Below are 22,017 nucleotides of genomic sequence, written 5' to 3'. Positions count from 1 at the left end.
CAGAAAGATTGGATCAATTTATATTGCCCTAACAGTTTTTGAGCATACCAGGAGTATAGATACCACACACATTTGTTAGACGTCAGTCAGTACCTTGTTACTAATTATAAGTAAGACTGAATATTACTCTGTGTGTTCACATTCCAGGCTCATCTGAGCTATCTATTTACAATCTTAATCCATCTTCTATTTTCTATGATTTTTGTAAAAGATCTTTTAATTACTGGCTTGAAGCCTTGAAAATAAGCTACTTGACCTGGCAAAAAGCAAAAAGCAATAGAAATAAAATTGGCACAAGCTTCCCCATGTTATTTTAGGGAACCTGGCTGCTACCAGAACCAGAATTAACAAACAAGCAATCCCTTGGAGGAAATAGCATCTGCTTAACATAGACTTCAGGTAGAAATAAAAAGAAAATAGATGATTAGAGATCTGATGCCCACAATTCACTAGGAGGTTGGAAATTATGCTTTTAAATCAGTAATTATTTTTCAAAAAAATGCAAAGGTCAATGTCCAATAACAAAAGAAGTAAAAGGCAACTAAGCATCGAAGGAAGTGTATGGGACTGTGTTGCCTCGTTAACTGCACAGAACACAGTCTGATTTATGCATCACTGACAGAGAAACAGATTACAATAATTTGGACGGTGCATTTCTGTTACTTGACATCACAGAGAAGGGCTACCCCGCGGAGAACCCAGTGTTCAGGGTGCTGGACTGTCTTGAGATCTACAGCCGCAATGTAGTTCAAGTCAGTTCGAACTGGCTTCTTGTAGATGGGACAGCAGTATAGCAGAGGATCTCTTGCCGCTACAAAACACAATTTATCGCAGAAAGGACTTTGATTAATTTTTAGGTGAAGCATCTCAGAGCACAAGCCAAGTTTGTATATTTTGAAGCTCTTTCCAAGGACAGACAAAGCCAATAGATGAAGAACTAACCCTCTGAGATTATCAGGTCCCTGCATGTGGCAGGCAGTATCACATCAGCTAGAGCAAAACATTCAGCCTCTTGTTGGCGTAATTAGTCTTTCACATACAACCTTGACAGCAACCTCCACTCACATTCTTCCTCTTTCTCTCCACATAGAAATTTGGCCTTCCCTTCTCATTCCTCTTGACCTCTCCTCCTCAAGACTCATGCACCCACTCCCTCTTTCTTCATTATACTTTTAAATCAAAAAGTATTTTTCAAACAAATGCAAGCCTCAATCACCAATGACAAAACAGTTAAAGCGCAACTAAGCATCCAAGGAAGTGTGCAGGGATTGTGTTTGGCTTAAGGAGCCATCCACTTTTAATCACATTGTATAGTATTTACTTCATCTTCATCAGTTATTTATAATTCCATTTTCAACCTTCTGTGCTGTGCTTTCTGTCACATTTAAATCACAGGAGAGGGACTATCCCCAGCCAAACAAAGTGTTGTGAAATTCCTTTGTAAGCAAGGAACTAAAAGTAGCTGGGAAACAGAAACAGCTATGGTTGTAAGATTCAATTCCCACTCAAGAATTGGGAAACAGAAAAAAAAAAAAAAAAGCACAGTCTGAGATTCCGTTCTCCTGTTTGTTTGTTTGTTTGTTTTTAAATTATACTTTATTTACTGTGTATCCCCCCTCTAGTTCCCTCCCTCCTCCCCTCCCTATCCCTCCCTTCTTCCCTCTTCTCCACATACTTCCCTCCCCAAGTCCACTGGTAGGGGAGGGTTTCTTTTTCTTCCTTCTGATCCTAGTCTGTTAGGTCTCATCAGGAGTGGCTGCATTGTCTTCCTCTGTGGCCTGGTAAGGCTGCTCCCCCCTCAGGGGGAGGTGATCAAAGAGCAGGCCAATCAGTTCATGTCAGAAGCAATCCCTCTTCCCATTACTATGGAACCCACTTGGACACTGAACTGCCATGGGCTACATCAGTGTAGGGTTCTAGGTTATCTCCATGCATGGTATTTAGTTGGAGTATGAGTCTCAGGAAAGACCCCTGAGCTCAATTTTTTTGGTTCTGTTGCTCTCCTTGTGTACCTCCTGTCCTCTCCAAATCTAACTATTATTTCCCACTTCTTTCATAAGATTCCCTGCATTCTGCCTAAAGTTTGGCCATAAGTCTCAACATCTGCTTTGATAGTCTGCAAGGCAGAGCAACCATGTTTATAGCAGCTTTATTTGTAATAGCCAGAAGCTGGAAACAACCCAGATGCCCCTCAACTGAAGAATGGATACAGAAATTGTGGTACATCTACACAATGGAATACTACTCAGCAATTAAAAACAAACAAACAAAAAAAAATTTGCAGGTAAATGGTGGGAACTGGAAAGGATCATCCTGAGTGAGCTATCCCAGAAGCAGAAAGACACACACGGTATATACTCACTCATATAGACATTTAATATAGGATAAACCTACTAAAATCTGTACACCTAAAGAAACTAATCAAGAGGGAGGACTCTGGCTAAAATGCTCAATCCCCATTCTCCTGTTTTAGAGGACAGGGCTAATGCAACTTCAAAAAGTAACTATGCAGCCCTACTGCTCATCCATCTGCCTAAGATAACCCATACATCATTCATGGGCTCATTCTCTCCAGCATGGGACACCCCACACTCACAGAGAGAGCCAAATCTGAGGAGCATTAAACCCCACAAGTTATGCAGGCCCTCTTTAAGAAGTGTGAAAATTTACAAATATTAATTAGACCTGGGAGAACCTGGGAAATCAAGCGCCATTAATGTCCTTTAACTTCCACTCTGCCCACATGTCTGCCCTTCATGTCCATCTAATGTCCATCTCAGGAAGTAGTGTGTTCTCTTTGAAAAGGTAGAATCTTTGAGAACAAACGTCTCATTTACACTAACCGCTGCCCTACTTTGGAAAGCATGTGGCATACTATGCTTTACTCTCCTGTAAATACTGAGATAGAACCATTTTTTCAGCAAAAGGACAACTTAACATAGTGCCTTAGATTAACAAAACTGGGCACTGGAGTACTTAACACTTTCCTAACAAGTTATAAAAGCAAGGTACTAGCTTGATTTTCATTATATCTCTCAATAGAAACTTTATCCAGATACCTATGTGTTTTTAAATATCTACTTTCAACCACCTTGAAGGGTTATTAATATTTTATATGAATGCCTCTCAATATAAAATACAAATTCTGAAGTAGTGACTCAAAACAGATGTGATCCTATCCTGAGTGAATCCACAACTGTGGATGTACTTAGTATCTAGTGAAGAGCTGCCAGGCCGGCTGCAGGCAAGCTATAATTCTGAGAATAACTCCCTGCACAAAGTTATCCAAAGCAAAAGCATACATACAACAAAGTCACAGGCGTGATGGTGCTAAACAGCTTGTGTGGACTTACTCTCATTAAAGTCATCATCAGAAATAATCAAAAGCAGTATAATATCTAATTCTTAAGTTTAGATATTCTGTCTCCAGTTATTCTTAGTATAATCTCAGCAGCACTGACTAAGCAAATGCTTGGAATGCCATGTCTGTGGTGTGTGTTTGTGTGGAGTTTGGGGCATAATGCTCTTATCAAGTCAATGGCTGACAATGTATCACAGAATATTAGCTGTACTAACTGATGTATTTAAATCCTTTAATTCCAAGATCTATAAGCATCACCAAAACACACAACTAATTATTCTTGTAAATTTGATTAACAGCCATTTTATAAACCTTGAAGTAAGACATTAGAGTCTTACCTCTGAGCCTAATGATAATTATAATAATTATACCTTGTACAGTATTTGACTACTTGAATTTTAAGTCCAAAACAAATTGGAATTATAAAACAATAGAATCCTTTTTAATAAGCAGAGAATAACAATTCTCTGAAACGTTTATTCAATTTTATTTGTTTTTAATTGCTTCTTCACTGAAGATGTGCATGCCAAGTCACAGCACGCGGCAGACGTCTGCGACGGGATTAGAAGTCACCCCAAATATAATTTCATAGCGGAAACGCTGCCACAAAAACAGATTGTGTGTGCCCGATCCCCTGCTTAGACAAGGAACTTTGAAGACAAGTGTTTGAGAAGAACAGCTTAGCTACATATGTTTCAAGCCTTGGGGTTCCAGAAAACAGACTGGGGAAAGAAAACTGGGGGATCCCACACTTTAGGATCGTAGATATTTTCATAAATTGCCTCGGAGAAATGCTATTTTTACCCACTTACCTTCCCTGCCTATCCCATGCATTCCATCATATACACTACATGTGTTTCTGCCAATATCCAAAGTTACCACGTTATTTCAAGTCAATCCTATCTTTGACCTCCTGTTCCTAACAGCATTTAGGTTACTAGGCAATTTTCTCTGTGTCATTCCATCTTAAAAATCTTGTGATTTTAAAATGGTAATGTTAGTAATACTAATAAAATTATTTCATTCTGTACTTTTTGAACATTAAACATTGCCTGTCCAGTGATTTAAAAAAAAAAAAAAAAACTCTGCTGTGAATACTGTCACTAAGTAAGATCCCTTACTCACATTACAGATTAGGAAGCTGAAACATAAGGAAGTAATATATTTCCCCAATATTATAAAGCTGTAAGAATCAAACTTGGACAGAAAGCCCACAGTGAATTATGCCCCTAATTTTTGCAAAACTTGTCATGGTCCATGCATGGCTGCCTCCTGCTCTTTGCAGGAAGATATGACAATGAAGAAGAGAAAATCTGAGACTCCAGTTCAACTTGTGGCATATTCCAAAGCCAAAGGATTAACATTGTGCATCCCACAACTGCGTTGCTGCTTGGTAGCCATAGTCATCTGCACACCTAACAACTTGAAACCTCAATTTCCCCATCTATAAAAGGAGAAAATATTATACAAATTTATTGTTAAGTTTGAAAATGAAAACACATGTGAATGTATTTTACTGTGTTATAATACAGTACTCAATGTCATATATGCCATTTGCCTTTCCTAGTCGCTTTTTAACACATATTCATTCACATGTGAATGTACACACATTCTCATGCTCACACATGCATGCGCACACATTCTCATGTCCACATGGACATGCACACACACAACAAACACTTTACTCATACACACATACATACACAAGTATGCACACACACAGGCACATCCGTGCATGTACACAAGCAAACACACATATCCGCGCACATTCATGCACGCCTATGCATGCAAGACATTCATGCACACACGGGCATTCATGCCCACACAGATGTACCGAAAAGTTTACTTTTCACTAAGAAAACTTCCCCATACTCATGCTCCCCATTACTTTGCTAGCTTTCCACACTTATAAGTTAGAAGAGGCTTAACTACTGTGAGGCCCAAGCATCAGGAGGTTTCCCTCAGTCACCTTATGTGTCTTGCCCTACATCACAGAGGTACCTGCGGTCTCGGATGAGAATGGGTCAAGGTGCACTGTGACAAACAAATTTATCTGGCAGGAAATAACCTCCTATGCTTTGGAAATACTAAAACCGCTCTCTCATCCCACTGAGTGTTCAAGAACTCATGCCATAATACCCCAAATGCTACAACGCTTGTGGCCCCTTGAACTCTTTTTAGCTACAGCCCTGAAGTTGTATTAGACTCAACATTCTGCCCATATAAGTAATTCATACAGTGGCACACTTTCTTCTGTATCTGCTACTTACAAGCTTCGTTTGAGAATACAGAAACTAGAGTTTAGATTACGTAGTTCTCCCACTGTGGTGAATCCCATAAAACTTTAGAGTTTTTCTGTGATGTCCTCATGATAAACAAGAACTGTTAAATTTAAAGATATGCCACTCCCACATTTTATTGTTAAGGCAAATATCCAGTTCTCTTCCTTTTGAAAATGAATACATCAGTCCTGATTCTGTACTTCAATAACCACTTTATTTTAAAGTGATAAATCACCTTCCATTTTAATGCAAAAACTATTAACTGATAATTCTAATTTTAAAATGCTACACTTGGAGTGTCCTTTCGTCATTAACGATGCCACATTTCTTTATCGCAATTAGAACATTATTTAGTTATCAGAATGAAATGAAATAAAGTGTTCAGCATGAAAGCAGCAGTTTTAAGTTTTCCATTAGCAAATATTAATCTCTTCAACCATAAAGAAAAACAAGTTTCCACCTACGCCGGCTTAAAAAAAGAGAAAGAAAGGAATAAGAACTAAATTTTATTTTTGTTTTCAATACCTTGAAACTGCTCCCTTTTCCTCTGCTTGTTTTACCACCACCTTTTACCTGCTGCTAATGAGTCTTAGTACAGGCTAATGCCCAGCAGGATGGGCACAGCTGCACTCTAAAAATCTCTTACAAAATATTTTTTTTAAATTGCCTGTATTATGAAGTTATTACTGCATTGTGGTCATGCTAAGATGTTCAATGTCAAATTGCCATGGACTTTTACAGGGTACTCACAAGGAAAGAAAAACAACACCGAATTCACTGTAGGAAAGTCATCTCTTTCTTGTTATGAGGAACACATTTTCACAACACAACGATTAGATACGGTGATATGATAAAGCAAATTTCCAAAGAAGTATTTGGGGTAAAGATAGTATTTCATTAATATTTTTATAATATAGCTCCTGCACCAAGACTTCACACCAACAATCTAAAAACTGATGATCACAAAGCCTCAGCTGGATCTTGTCTCAACCTGTCCAGTCATATTTACTCTTGTAAGTTCAGGCATAAAACTGCAAGCAACACCTGTGCCTAGCAATGTGCTGAGAGCCTTCACCTCCCTCACTGGGGCTCAGCTTCTCCCTTCATGGGTGCCTCTTCCTTCATCCCTTCAGCACTAGATCTCACCCAAGGAAATTCACAGCTCCTTTAACAGAAACACTTCAAGCTAAATTCTTTCTAGAAAACTTCACAGAATGCAAGATACCTGGCAGGGGTCTGAGGGTACTTGGTACATAGTACAAATTCAAAGGAAAACTGGATTTTTTTGGAGGGGGAGGGCTCTTTAATGTTGTCACTATTGCTGCAGTTACAGCTTAAACATTAACAAACAACTGTAACTGAATGTATTGGTGGATCCTCCATGTCAGGCTTTTAAAAACACATGTACATAGACGTTATCTCTTAGAATGATCTCCTCCTCCTCCTCCTCCTCCTCCTCCTCCTCCTCCTCCTCCTCCTCTTCCTCTTCCTCCCTCTTCTCCTCATCTAGCATCTCTAGTCAAAAAGTTATAGATTTGTACTGAGAGCCCCAAGCTCATCCCAGACTCCCCAGTGGATGGAGTGTTAGTCCAGAGCTTAGGAGTGGACAGTGGAGAGCTGAGCTTTCTTGTACCTGAAAATGTGAAGATGCTGAGGGTCTCTAGGTGCTGCTCTTCCTTTCCCTCTTGGCCTCTGCCAAGTGCTCTGATCTTTCTGGACTAGGTTTTGATTCTAGGAGCAGCAATAATGTGTTGGATCATATATCCTAAACCTACCACGCCTGTGTAATCAGAGACACATTATTGACAGGCTGCATCGCTCTAGAATGGTGACATCAACTGAAACATGACAGGGTTGTGCTACTGCTGGGATCATGTTTCTCTCTCATCCCAGGCAGAACTCCACTTAGCACAACAGAGAATGCTGTTGGATGTCACGTGTTCTTGGAACACACATGCCAGGAACATTCTCTAAGATGGGCCACAGCTGTCCACTCTGTGACTTCATTACTCTGCACTTCTGGAGCTTGCACCTTACGCCTGAGGAATTCTGCCATCCAGGTTCACTGTAGTGATTTGGATGAAATGGTCCCATGGGGTCATGTACTTGAACACTTGGTCCCTAGTTTACAGTGCTTCTTAGAAAGGTTATGGAACCTTGAAGAGATAGAACCTTGGCAAGTATGTCACTGGGGGCTGTATCTACTTCCTGTTCCCTCTCTCTCGGTCAGTCTGTCTGTCTGTCTCTGTCTCACTGTCTCTCCCTCTCCATATACATATATAATGATATACATGATATAATAAATATTATTATGAAGCAAATTTTCAAAAAAATATTTTGGGAAAAATATTTCATTAAAGTCTCTATAAAAATAACTCCTGCCCCAAGACTTCACACCAACAATCTAAAAACTGATAACCTCAAAGCCTCAATTGGATCCTGTCTCAGCCTGACCATCCATATTTACTCTTCTAAGCTCAGCCACATAATCACAACACCTGTGCTCGCCTCTCCTCTCTCTCTCTCTCTCTCTCTCTCTCTGTCTCCCTCCCTCCCTCCCTCCCCCCACCACGTGCAGAAAGACAATCTGCTTCCAGTCTGCCAGGCTGGCACCGTGCTCCTGCCTCCATGTCTTCCCCCACTGTGATCAAGTCTATCCCTCTAGAACTACAAACTGAAAAAACTAACCGGGACACTCACCGTGCATATGCACCTGATGCCCCAAACCATGAAGTATTCTAAGTTCCCTCCCTTCCTCCACCAGGCATCCTATAAAATAATTCACTCTACCTTAACTTTACATGTCTCCACCTTACTCTTCACAATTCTTTTGCTTTCCTGCAACCTGCCAAGGTGCGCTGTTACCTCTTCCTGGACCCCTCCCTTCCTCCCTCTCATAACCTGTCCTTCATCCTTGGGAGTCCCAGATCTGGAAGTCAGCCACATCCTTCACACCTGGGTACCCTCCCCCTTACCATCCCATGTCAGTCACCTACAGCACACAGAATTTCTGCTCATCGTGTCCTTACTGTGTGTGGGTACTTGTGGACACTTACTGATTTCTTCCTGCCCTTTCATTACCTTCCTTAGCTGTATGTATGCCCTCACCATCATCCTGTTCTTCACACAAGACATAGCCGATGCCACCTCATAACACTGAATACTTCCTTTTGCTTCTAGATATCAGCAAGCCTGTTTTGTCTCTAAAGCTCAGTGCACGGTTCGCTCTTCACTGAAATCTTAAATCATTACACACTCAACCATATGTATGTGTGCTTTCCTTAGATAAACAAGGACTGTCTGAAATCTGTACAGTCACATAGAGTCATCTCTCGGTAGTCACTTCATTTAAAGCCATCATTAACGCAGATTAACAAATGCTGAGCTGTCACTCCTATGGGAATTGCCAGGTGGGCTTCCTGAAAACCTCTGAGGATATCACACTTGTCATCAACCAATCGATATATAATCTTGTTTATGTGTGTTTCTGCTTGATAGAACCTTTTTAATGTATCCTGCAGATAATTTAAGGTTCATTCAAGATTACCAGCACCATAATTTGTACCTAAAGGAAGTCTGTCTAATATATACATTCTCTCCATAAGTTTTGTTACAGAGACTTCCTATTCTTAAAAAGGTAAGCTTTCCTTAAGTACTATAATGGAAAGCAATCATATTAAAGAAAAAAAATTATATATAATATACACTATTATATCTAATATTTTCTGTCACACGTCTATATATTTTATATAATATATAAAACTATACCTATCACATGTGTGTTTCTATATAAATTATATATATTGTACAGAAGTACATATAGAAAAGCATAACAGAAAATGAACATGAAAATGGCATTTGTTTCTAATATAATAGCTCAAACCAGAAGGCAGAGCGTTCCCATGTTCTGCCTCACCTGGGAGCAAAGGTGTTTATTAAACAGCTCAAATATTGTGCTTCTGGGTACACATCTAGGGATGACTGCAAGTGTCAACATCAGTATTATTAATAAACATTAAGTAACAAATCTTCAAGTAACAAAATGACATTTGCTTCTTGTATCTCTACAAACTTTGAAACTGAGCAGCAAGAAAGGGGATCCTGTCTGGTCTTTGCTGTTGCAGCTTTAGCTTTAGGGTGACATTTGGCAGATAGCAGGAATCAGGTAGACAGACTGAGTTGGTGCTATATCCCTCTGGGAAGAAAAATCTTTCTCCAGCTCCAAGCCATGCTCATTCTTGTCCACATCTCAGGCTCAGTCTAACTAACCTAGTCTCTCGATCACAGTTGTTTCCCCTCTATGTGTCCTAAGCACTGTGAAAACACCCATTATCATAATACTTTTCTAACTATATTTTAGTATTAGTTTTTATTGGTCTTATTCACTGGACTGTGTGTCCTTATGGGCAAGATCTGGTTCATAATTATCTTTGTCCACAAGCATGTAAGGTTGTAGTAATATATGTTAAAAAAATAGCAAGTGTTTGTTTGTTTAGAATTATTTAGGGGCTCCAGAGAAAGCCAAGCATGTTAGAGAACTTGCTCTTCTTGCAGAGGCCATGATTTCTTTTTCCTAACACGTGGCAATTTACAGTCACCTATAACTCAGGTATAAGACATCCAGACCCTCATCTGGCTTCTATGGATACCAGGTATGTATGTAGTGCACATAATGCATCAAGACAAAGCATTCATACACATAAATAAATATTAAAATAAATATTTAAACCAGCTCTAATGCCATAGGCCTCTCAGAAACTTGGGAACTGAAACAGGAGGATTACAAGTTCAAGATCAGCTTTTACCTTCTATATGGGAGGTCCTGAATTCAATTCCCAGAAAGAAAAATAAAAAGGAAAATGGAGTTCACAATTTTCTTTCCCTGATCCAAGTTTCCTATTGTGGTATTTATCTATAGTATCAGAATACCATCAGCCTCTAGAGATATGTCATCTCTTCCTTTACTTATTAAAGAAAAACATAATTTGTGCTTATCTCATTAAATCACTTCTTTCTGGGGACCCAACATCATGGCAGTCTCTAGAGCTTGTAGCTTATGCTTCCAAATAAACATTATTCCCTGAAGAGACTGAAGGGACGTTAGCTGGAAGACAGTTGGATAGATGCAACAAAAACCTCTAGAAAATGTGAAGCCAACAATGGAAAACACTCAATTTTTAAATTTTAGATTTTTAGATTTCTGAAATAGAACATTGAAAATGTAGAATAAATGTGTGCTTCATCCAAATGGTATTATGCCAATTGCATAAAATAGCAACCCAACTATTTTAGCTATATGATTAAGCCAATTCCATCCTAGATACAGTTTATATTTCATATCCTGACTCAAACCCACAAACTAGTAGAGTCACACTTCTTGGTGCTCCCTCTGTACAAGAAAAATATCATATTTTTTGATATCATATTACTTGCCTCATTTCTTCCTCCTTCCATTCTTCAACACCAGACCATTCCCAACAGCTCATGATGCTAAGTTCCTGGTATTTTTGTCCCATAGTTAGCCTACACTTCTTCATTTCATGTATTACTTTCTGATCTCAACAGTGAAACCAGATCTATGAAGGCTTCAGCAGTATTCATGCATATGTTATCTGCTTTACCGGGCATGCAAGTACTGACTATTGTCTCTATAATAGCACCCACGAAAGAGTCTGGAAATCAGGAGGTATTCATTAAGCATAAGCACGAATATGGAGCTGGTTGATAAAATCATAAAATCCCTATTAACTGATATCAAAACATGAGAAGATGTCAGTCAACCCTAGGAAGATACCAACCCTCTCTGAAGATACAAGAGAACTTACTATTGTTTTCTGCAAAAATCCTTATGACAGGCATCAACTCAAAAAGCACTTTGGGTTTAGATTCAATGAGTTTCGCGTTCCTTTTGTCCCAGCTAGCACCCTCAAGATACAAGCCGTACACATAGACTCCTTCTGTGGCAGGAGCAGAAATGTCATCCTTCATCCATTTTGTAACTTCATTGCAAAGAACCATATTGTCCAAAGCCCATCCTTTGTTGGCCCTAGTGATTTCCTATTAAATTCAGAAGAAAAAAAAACAGAGAGAACCATTAGAATAATTTCTTAAAAGGAAAAACAAAATGATAATCAATTTATTCCAAATTATCCTCATTCAAAGGGACTAAGGCAATATTTGAAGAATTTAAAAGATTCTCTCATTTAAAAAAATGCTCATGTCCTAATTTAGCCATTTGTACTTTAAAGGGGGAACTATAAAATTATACCAACATAGAAATAAAAATACATACTTGAAATTCAAGCTAGCAACCTGGGAATAAGTAGTTATATTTATAATCACAACAAGCTAACTGCTAGTACCAAAGAGAGGTAGTCATTCTCTCTCTTATTATATTCTTTAAAGCTATCAAGAAAGAAGAGTGGTTGTACAGGGAAATCATAATGACACAATGAGCCCAAATCAGAACCATTACCTGTCGCATAGCAGTTAAAAATCCCTGGGGGTTAAAAAAGCCTGTCATCCAAAAGCAATGGGGTCGGCCATTGAAAACCCAGGAGGTGAACTGGCAATTTCTTTCTAGCAGCTCTGTAAACCAGAAGCCCAGGGTACTTGAAACCCATGATGCCTGAAACACATACATGAAAACAATACTTCAGTGTATCAAACAATTTAGATTCAATTCAGCCATGTAAACTGCTTGCTGTGAGAAACAAAAAGGCCATGACTTCATTATTACAATGCGACTGTCCTTTCAGCATTGAATTTCCATTGAGCTCTGACCTATAAACGTTTCGGATTATTCTCTCTCCTTCACATTAATGATGTGAAGATAAATGATATGAATTCACATAGCCAAGAAAGATGACACCACAGCCACCTAACACCTGTGGGTATATCCACCACTAATTCTGCTATAAAGGAATCAAAACCATTTATGGAATAAAATTTAACAGGCTTCCGTCATGATCAGGCTACAATTTCAATAGGTACTATATAAGGCAAGATTTCTATTTACATAAATAAACTCATGCCATCATCAAGATAGGCCAATACTTTAAAATGCATTCTATGTGCAACTCATTAGAGAAGCCATTCTCTGCTTATTTTAACGAGGTAAACAACAGGTGTTCTCTTGAGTGTGCGTTCCATTATGGTACAGAAAGGGAAACCTAGCTTCCTTTACCACCCACAATGTATTTATACCTGCCTCTTCTAACTTTTTCCCCAAATTCATTTGAGCAATTTCCTTTATGACAACAGGCATGAATGACATTAATGCAGCAGGAGAAGCACGGTGGGGAAGAATCTTCAAATCATAGGTTATAACATTTTACTGTAATTACAACATTTTCAGTAGGAATAAATGTCGTAATCAAGTTGGGTAGGTGTCCCACTTGAATTTCAAATATCATTACAATTAATTTGCCTATATTTCAAGAGTTTCTGCAATTCCACAGACTGATAGCAACATTAATAGAAGAAAAACTTTATAAAATGATCATAATTTAGGAATTAGGTAGCTCATTCTGTCCTACCTTTATAGGTGTGTTAGGTAAAAATGTGCTAAAATCACATTTGGTCTTGAAGTAAAAGGAATCTTACATGAGAGGCTGGTGCCTACAAAAACTTATTCTGCTCCAGAGCCTCTCAGGGACTGGCAGGGCTAGGAGAAATAGCTTAGAGGGAACAAATCTGCATGGCCAATGACTTGAAAGAGTCTCCATCTTTTGGCAGTGAGTGAGAATGGAAAGTTCAAAAGGAAAATGCTCTGGCCTTTGCATTGAATTTGTGAACGGTGAGAAAGAAGGAAAGGGATCTGGTCAATGTTGATACAGTGATCCTAGGTCATGTGACTCACGAAATGCATAGTGACATCATCAAATAAGGTGGTAAAGACATAATAAGAAGTCCGAGTTACCAAACACTGGGCAAGATCTGGGCAAGATATGTGAGGCTCCACCCTGATAAGTCTTATGAGTGTGTGTGTTGCACTCATGTGGCTACAGAGTTGCTCCTATATCCAAGTATACACTTTCAGAAACCAGAGGAGGACACTAGAGTGCCTTGGTTTATTACTCTCTGCTCTCCACCTTATTGCCTAGACTGGCTCCCTCACTGAACTGAACACCAGCCATCTCTCAGGATCTGCCCATGTACATTGCCCAGTGTTGAGGTTACAGGCATGTGAAGCCATGTATGACTTTTAACATGAGTACTGGGGCTTTGAACTCAGATCCTCATGTTTGTTTACCAAGCATTGTCACTTATTAATGCAGCACTCTTGTTGTAAACAAATCCTTCCCAAGGTACTACCAGCGCTAATGCTGTCAAGATACCTTTCTGTTTTGTTAAAGAAATGCAAGCCATGCAAAAATTCCTCCAAATTTAATCACTATCTGCTTCTTTCCTCTGCATTCACAGTATGGTCCAATCCTCAACAATCTTGCTCTCTCAATACACTTCATCTGTAGCATCTCGTGCCATTAACAGAAAGATGACTCTGGATACTCCACCTCTTCCCTAAGCATTGCCTCCATGCCCAATATACACTGATGTCAACCTCCTAAAGGTCATACTGCTGCTTTTACAGCCTTCTGTCTTCTTTGCACACCACATCTCTCAGGGCTGTGGCAGATGCCCTTGTATGCTTTCACTTGGAAGCATTTTCTTTCTTGGAGTCTTGTGCCTACTTATACCACCTTACCCTTTGTGGTTTCTGTCACTTTTAGTTATCCCCTGGTAGTCATGCTGGCTTACACTTACACTCAGTAACACAAATGTTCACAATGGCAATGGTGGTGATGGTATTTACAGTGGTGGAAGTAGAGGCATGACAGATGATTGTTGTGAAAGTGGCCACACTTGAGGAAGAGCTGGTGCTGGTGTGAGTGCTGGTAGTGAAGGCCACAGTAGGAATAGTAGAAGAAGATGTGTAGATGGAAGCATGTGTCATGGTTTGATAGTGGTGGTGGAAAAACTAGCAGTTGTTAGTGATGGTCCAGTCTTGCTAATAAAAACCACAAGCACTTACATGACACTGGCCACATACCACATGATTTACAAGCACTGTACATGCGTCCACTCATTTAACCCTCACAAAACTGCTAGGAATGCCACAAAGTCATTTCCATGTTACACGTATGGAAAGGTAAGGAAACTGTGACACAAGGAGCCAACAAACTTATGCCAGGCTAGATATGATCTAAGTACAAATATTAGCCCAGAATCCACATTCACAGGTACATATATTTTTAGTTATTTGAGGTAACATCAGCATCTGTAAGAATAATTTAGCATAAAACTTGTTCAACTAGTGATTGTCTCAGCCTGAAGCAGCCTCCAAAACATATCTCTTTATTCTACTACTCCCACAATCATGCTTCATACAGTTCATCATCAAGTACCGGCTTGTTGTGAGAAGCGTGCTTTCTACGCTCATGAAATATCTTTATTGCCGGAGAGTTCTGTTTAAATAACTCTCCTGATACTCTACATCCTTACTCTCATACTAACAACAACAACAAAAAACTGATCAGGCTGGAGAGTGTTTAAAAATAGGTTATCAAGCAAACCATGGGCTTTCTACACCTTCCAAATCCCCAAGCAGTTAGGTAGGGTCCATGGCTCAAATGCTGAATAAAGGACTCTTAGTGGAAGATCATGGGAAGTCTATGCCCAGTCTTCCTTGCGCACTCATCTGCCCTCTGCTGTGGTAACTTCAGAGTCCTTATGCTCCAGCTGGCACAGCTTTCACATGGCAGGGGCTCCACTGGGTTCTCACAGAGTAATTTGGTGGAGCAAAGGACCTACTCAACCTCTGAGAAATGTATCAAAGTGGGTAACTGATAAAATAGCATCTCCTGAAATACCTAAAAACATGTCTCAATGTGTCACACATGGGCAACAGCTTTTAGGAACATCATTGCACGTTCATGAAATATAGAGATTACTCTTAGGAAACCTATCCCTTCCTATCTCATTAGAACCAAGTTTGCTCAGTAATTTCTTTTTTTAATTTTTTATTAATTACACTTTATTCATTTTGTATCCCCCCATAAGCCCCTCCACCTCCCCTCCCGATCCCACCCTCCCTCCCCTTTCTGTATGCATGCCCCTCCCCAAGTCCCTCTGATAGGGGAGGTTCTCCTCTCCTTTCTGATCTTAGTCTATCAGTTCTCATCAAAAGTGGCTGCATTGTCCTCTACTGTGGCCTGGTAAGGCTGCTCCCCTCTCAGGGGGAGGTGATCAATGTTGCTCAGTAATTTCTTGAGAAGAAGTTGACCATTGAAGTTATGTTTCTGTATAAGCCTGTCTAATTTTAGATTCTATTCTGAGAAACTTTTGTTCAGCAAATATCATGCACATTCCCTAACAGTAGCCTTTTTAGTAAATGTTCTACAATCTTCTTGTTCTGTTTAACCTTTTCCTTTTGAAACCAGGTAGAAAAGAACTAAATATTTAATCTCCAAAATCAATCTAATCTATACCATCCTCAAAACTCTCATTTCCATATTCCATTCTCCAACTGTAGCCTGTAGAATTTTTAAGAATTTTGCAAGTTGGGGTAATAGATAGTACTCACCCCAAGAGTCATGGACCTGTCTAGCAAAACAAAACAAAACAAAAAACAGTGCCATGAATGAGACGCCCTCTTTCAAGTGGCTGGTCAGAGGAATCCAAAACAATATAGGCTATGCCTTTGCACTTGAGTGTCTCCCAGAATACAAAGTTTAGGCTTTATTGGACTTTTGATTCAGGACTTGGAATGAGGATCAAAACCTGATAGAAGCCTCAACTCTGAGGACTCAGTCTTGTGCAAGCTGCCAAGGATAGAGGAGTATTCAGTAGTCCTATCCAGATGTAAGACCAGAATAATGACTGGACTGACAACATTTCCAGAATTGTGAAATAGTGGCATATTCATCTTGGGGGTTACCAACAGCTGCCTAATAGAATTTAAGGCCTTATCAACAGGAAGGAAGTTATTTCTGATACTATAAACATAGCCAGCTTACCCAACAGGAGAGATCATAGACCTGTGAGAAGAACCTACTGTTGCCAGTTTGTTAAAACAATGTAACTACCTATACAATATAAATACCTATCCTTACACACACAGAGGAGTATATATCTTACCCCTAAAAAAGTGGTTTCTTTTGGCAGCAGCAGAAGACCATTACAGAAAGTTATAACTCATCAAAATGTAGAGAACAAAAACCCATAGGGTGCACACCAGCAGTTGGTACATCTGCAACACAATTCCTGCATCCAAGGCTCTGGGATCATCACATAGAGGGGAATGAAAAGATTGGAAGAAACTGAGGACCAGGAAGCCTGCTGTAAGAGTGTGTCTCTAGCTATGCCAGGGAAAGTGCACCCAGGAAGTCTTAGCAATGTGGCAGCCTAAACAAGATCTCTACAATGTAAACAATAGTTGATATCCTAACGTACAGGATGAAATATCATAAAGCTCCACTCCTACTTGAAGAGCTGCAACCTATTAACAACTGCCGAGAGACTGAAAGAGAGAGAAAATCCTTCCAAGAGATGAAGCCCTGATTTGTTGTGTAACACCTAGTAATCAGTTCTGAAAATATACATGTAGGTAACACCGACCAGACTCAGTGGTTAAAAAACAGGCAAACCAGAGAACAGGGGTGTGGGTGCAAGGCAGAAGCATAAGGGGATTATGTGAAGGAACGTGATGTGATTAATTTTAATTAAATTTTTAAAATAATAAAGAAAGGGAGAGATGGCCCAGTCATTAAGAACAATTGCTGCTCTTGGAACGAGCCTGGGTTCAGCTTCTGGTACCCATATTTGGTGGCTTACAATAGCTTGTAATGCTACTTAAAGGGGATCTGATGCCCTATTGCGACTCTGTGGGCACCTGTATGTATGTGAGTCATTATTATACACTTAGGCACATACAAATGGAATTTTGTAGAATGAGGAAGCGCTCCTAAGCATCACTAATCATGAGAACCAAACCAAGTGAATCTTTGGTGCTTTCCGTCTGCCTTTATAGCTGCTCACAACATAAGCGCAGCACTGCACTTACCTTTTTCCACCGAGCAGGGATTCTGGCATCAAACATGCAATCCAGAGCATCCCGCAGATTTTCACTCATGATAATGGTGCCATCCACAGCTAGTTTCAGCTCAGTCAGGGTGCTGCGGACGAGGCTGAGCACCCTCTGCATCCTGTCTATCTCCTGCCTGAGGAAAATGTTCATGGGCTGGAACAGTCCCATCTTCTGCAGTCTGTCCTTCACCTTCCATGGAGACATTCGAAGCACATGTTAGGAATTAGATAGCTACTATAATAGTACAGGGCCATGCCCTGGGGCTTCTAAATAAGCTTTTTACAATGCCATGAAGAATAAGCATTTTGTTTTTCAAAAGTAACATAAAAAAAGAAGATATAAGAAAACAAATGCCTGTATAGGACCAGATCCCATTTAGAACAGGGAGCCATTAAGTCTCAGAAACATGCAATTTGTATATAGCTACAAGCACTTTATCAAATGAACTTACTGGGAATTATTTAGTCCCTGCTGACATAACATATGTGTGAATACATGCAGACAGCATGTACAGGGACACAACCACTCTGTGGGTTGTCTCACATAACTAAACATCTATTTTTAAAGCACTCTGCTTTTTTCTATAATCATAGGTACCTTTTCACTCTCTTCTACTTTACAGGTATTTATTGAGAAGCTTCTGAATAGCAGATAGTGTGTTAAGCTCGACTATTTCATACTAGAGTAGTTCTAACAAAAAAAAACAAAACAAAAAAAAAACATTCTTCAAAATCTGGTTACCATGTTTTGTTACATAATTATTCTATTTTAGATATTGTAATTGCTTCATAAATACTATGCCCCCTAGTAGATCCAATGACCTCTTTCAACACTGTAATGAAGAGACCTTACAAAAGCTGATAACAGTATCGATTTCCTCCAAGCCAGTGATGAGAGATTCTCGCAGGGAAATTATTCCCTTGACAAGGGGCCTTGAGTATTAGTAGCCAAAATGATCTTTTTGGTAGCAACAACAGGATGTGGAAGCTACTTGTGTGTCGATAGGAGCAGCATCATGCAGTTCTTAGAGCATACAGAAAATAAGTCACTGCTTGTTTTATCAAAGACTTATAAAGCATATCACAATAAATTTTCTTAAAATATGCATTAGATGCTAAAACATTAACTTCCATAATTATGAATTGCTTAGAAGCTATTTATATACCGAAAAGATCAATTTTCAAATATGAACAACCAGCAGAGAGATGATGTTAGAAAATGCAGCCTGTGTGATTGATAGAGAAGCAGGCTGGCCCTTGTCCAGAATGGTCAGGGAGATGGTTTATGGGTTTTGTCTGTTAATTTGTTTAATTTTATTTAATTTGTTAATTTGTTTAATTTGGGGGGATGGAGGACATTATAAAGGTGGAGGGCAGATATGGAAGAACTGGGAAATAAGTGGGATTGAGGTATATGATATGAAATTTACAAATTATCAATAAAGAAATTAAGAAGGCCTGGATTATAAGGTATGCATTAAATCACACACTGACACATAAGTATGTACATGCATACACATACAAGCATACACACATGATAACTGGTCCTTCAGTGATTTCATCTAAATGATGGCATTATAAAGTACCTCAAGGAAGGCTATATAATACAGCAATACAAATATCAGTAATAAACATTAACGTTTCTCCATGGTTTTTCTTCTGTGGTTTGTCAGAGAGCTCCTATGGTTCAAAATGTTATCTTTCACTTCAGAAGCTTAATTTTGTCCTGTTTCCTTCTTTCTTACTTCCTCACAAACAGACTCAGCCAAGACTGCTATGGGGACCTCATAGACTCACCTCAAAGGGACTATAATCTTCTGGAAGCTTCTCCAGCATATCATCAGCCAGGCGGGCCACCACAGCCTCCCGTGTCTCGTCCCCTCCACCAGAGCTGTCCTTGGGCTGGATGCCCAGGATGGTGTCCAGCACGTCTTTGGCCAGCTTGCTCTGGTAAGTAATGTCCGCATTGGGGTGCAGTCCAAACACCTCTGGGCTGTCATAGGCAGGCAAGCTCTGAGGGAAAAAAAATAACAAATTAAACACGCATTGCTAACATATACATCAATTAAACTACAGAGTCAGGAAATATAAAGGGTTTGGCTAGGATAAACACTTATTATGTCTCACTTGTGATTAGCCAAAAACCCCATTAATGTCTCCACATGCCCAAAATGTAAAGTTGTAACACTGAGAAATACAAAATAGACTGAAGCAAAATTTAACTGGAGACAAATCTTTTTTATATAACATGCAAGATTTAAAAAAGGAGCTTTTTTGAGTAATCTAATTGAAATTATTTAAAAGAATTGTATAATTAATGGCTATTGTATTGCTACAAATAGCAAAAAAATGAGTTTTAGGAAGCTTAGGTCAAATAAGACTGAGAGTAGAAAATGTTCTGTCCCAGGGAGAAAATGGAGACAGGGAAAAGAGAAATATTAAAAACACAACAGAGAAAAATAGACCGACAGAGAATCAGACACATCCAAGAACAGACCAATCAAGCAGGGAGTTTCCTCAACCACTGGGAATACAATTTGATATGTACTGCCATGTGTGAATCTCATCCTTAACTTTATTATCTTATTACTAGTCTGCCTCCCTTCTTCTGCCTTACCTTGTTCCTTCCACACATTTTTCTAAGAGCTACCTCTGTTGCATTGTGAAATGGGGTATATATTTAGAAATATCAATGCAGGTATCCTTAAATTTATAATAAGCTCAGGCACTTTTCTGTTCATTGCTAATGATTTAAGGACACATCCACTATAGTAAGGCAAATGTTATTTGTTGATTTGAATTAATAAAAGCACAGAGGAGGTAATATATGATAAATCCAATATATTTATACATCAAAACCCTATAAATATACTGACAAATGCATCCTTTCAGGGTGGTATGCATTAGTTTGTTTACACAGAGATAAATCTGAGACAGAGGCCAAACCAACTGCTAAATCATGATCTAATACATTCAAGGTACGAAGATGGAATGCAGATATCCTAAGCAGTAAATAGTCCTTCTTTATATATTCCTGACTGGCCTCTCAAAATCTACATTAGTCCATCTTAGAGAGGGGACTCCTAAGCCAGGGACAATTCTACCAAGGATCACTTGGCAACACATGGAGACATTTATGTTTAAGTCAGGTAAAGGAGTGCTACTGGCATTTAGTAGACAGAGGCCAGGGAGTATGCAAGATTTTCTACAATGCACAAGACAGAATAACCTGGTAATAAATGCCAATGCTGCCAGAGTTAAGAAATTCCGACTTAATCAAGACAGCTGCATGCATGTCCATACAAAGCCCTAGGCCCGGGGTTAAGGATGAGTGTAAAGGATTAACCACCTGGGTTAAAAGTAAAGTAGACTGGCTTCAGAGGCTTCCCTTGCTTTACAGGTATAGTACCTGAAGTCCCATGGGGAGAGGGTCCCATATGACTTACCCAGATCCCCTCCCTACATCCACCCAATCTGTCATCACACACACACACACACACACACACACACACACACACACACACACACACACACACATAAAGAATGCTCCCTAAGCCATTAAAACATAAGAAATATATAAAAGGAGCTTGCACAAGGCTGGTTCTCAGAGCAAAGATGAGCGAGGTCATCAAGAGATTATAAAAATATAAAGAAAGGAGGAGCCTTTGTTTACAACATTGTTACAATTAATTTTAAAAGCGGTAAGAGCAGGGTAAATAAATTTCGTAAGGGTCAAAGAGCTGGAAAGATTTGTTCTTCAGTTGAAGCCAGCACACCTGGATGTGCTGAAGGTAGCCGTCCACTGTGCTGCACTTTGGAATGTTGTATCCGTGGTAAAAGGTGAAATCTGGCCCAAACATGTTTTCACTGAACCAGACCTTTGCCAGTGTGTTCAGCAGCCTCTTGTCATAGTCGTCAGTGACTCTGCCTCCATACTGAATCTCTCCTATCATGTATCGGACAGTGGTCCAGGACACACCCTAGAAGCATTCACAAAACAGTATGTATTAGCATATATTCACCATCATCCATGTCTGCAGCACAGTCATTTTTCTTCGGTGATGCCAAGATACAGTGCAAAAAAAGAATCCAACAAGCCAAAGTAAGGAGTTACCCCAAGGTTACATCCATTACTTTGAATAGATTCTTGTGAGAAATTCATGCTTTCATACTTCAGTATTTCTAATGTTTACTTTTAATTGTTCATTTCTATGTTTTAATTATGTGTATGGATATGTCTTGGGTGTGGTATATACATGTATGAGTGCAGGCGTCAGAGGAGTATGG

The 22,017-nt window shown here is 39.4% G+C and overlaps 1 protein-coding gene across 1 annotated transcript in view; it reads right to left on the bottom strand.

Moving 5' to 3' along the window:
* Positions 1-357: 357 nt before the first annotated feature.
* Dnah5 (dynein axonemal heavy chain 5) overlaps positions 358-22,017 on the bottom strand; it is a 298,260-nt gene continuing 276,600 nt past the window's right edge. The window contains exons 73-78 of the mRNA XM_055619009.1: positions 21,507-21,710; positions 19,528-19,743; positions 17,708-17,920; positions 12,119-12,271; positions 11,469-11,700; positions 358-811 (exon numbers count right to left, since the gene is read on the bottom strand). Coding sequence (XP_055474984.1) covers positions 660-811; positions 11,469-11,700; positions 12,119-12,271; positions 17,708-17,920; positions 19,528-19,743; positions 21,507-21,710 — 1,170 coding nt within the window. The 3' untranslated portion in view covers positions 358-659. The remainder of the gene's footprint in view (positions 812-11,468; positions 11,701-12,118; positions 12,272-17,707; positions 17,921-19,527; positions 19,744-21,506; positions 21,711-22,017) is intronic.

Source organism: Psammomys obesus, unplaced genomic scaffold (assembly GCF_907164565.1).
Source record: "Psammomys obesus unplaced genomic scaffold, mPsaObe1.curated_primary_1811, whole genome shotgun sequence".
Classification (NCBI taxonomy): Eukaryota; Metazoa; Chordata; class Mammalia; order Rodentia; family Muridae; genus Psammomys; species Psammomys obesus.
This window is presented reverse-complemented; position numbering and strand designations above follow the sequence as displayed.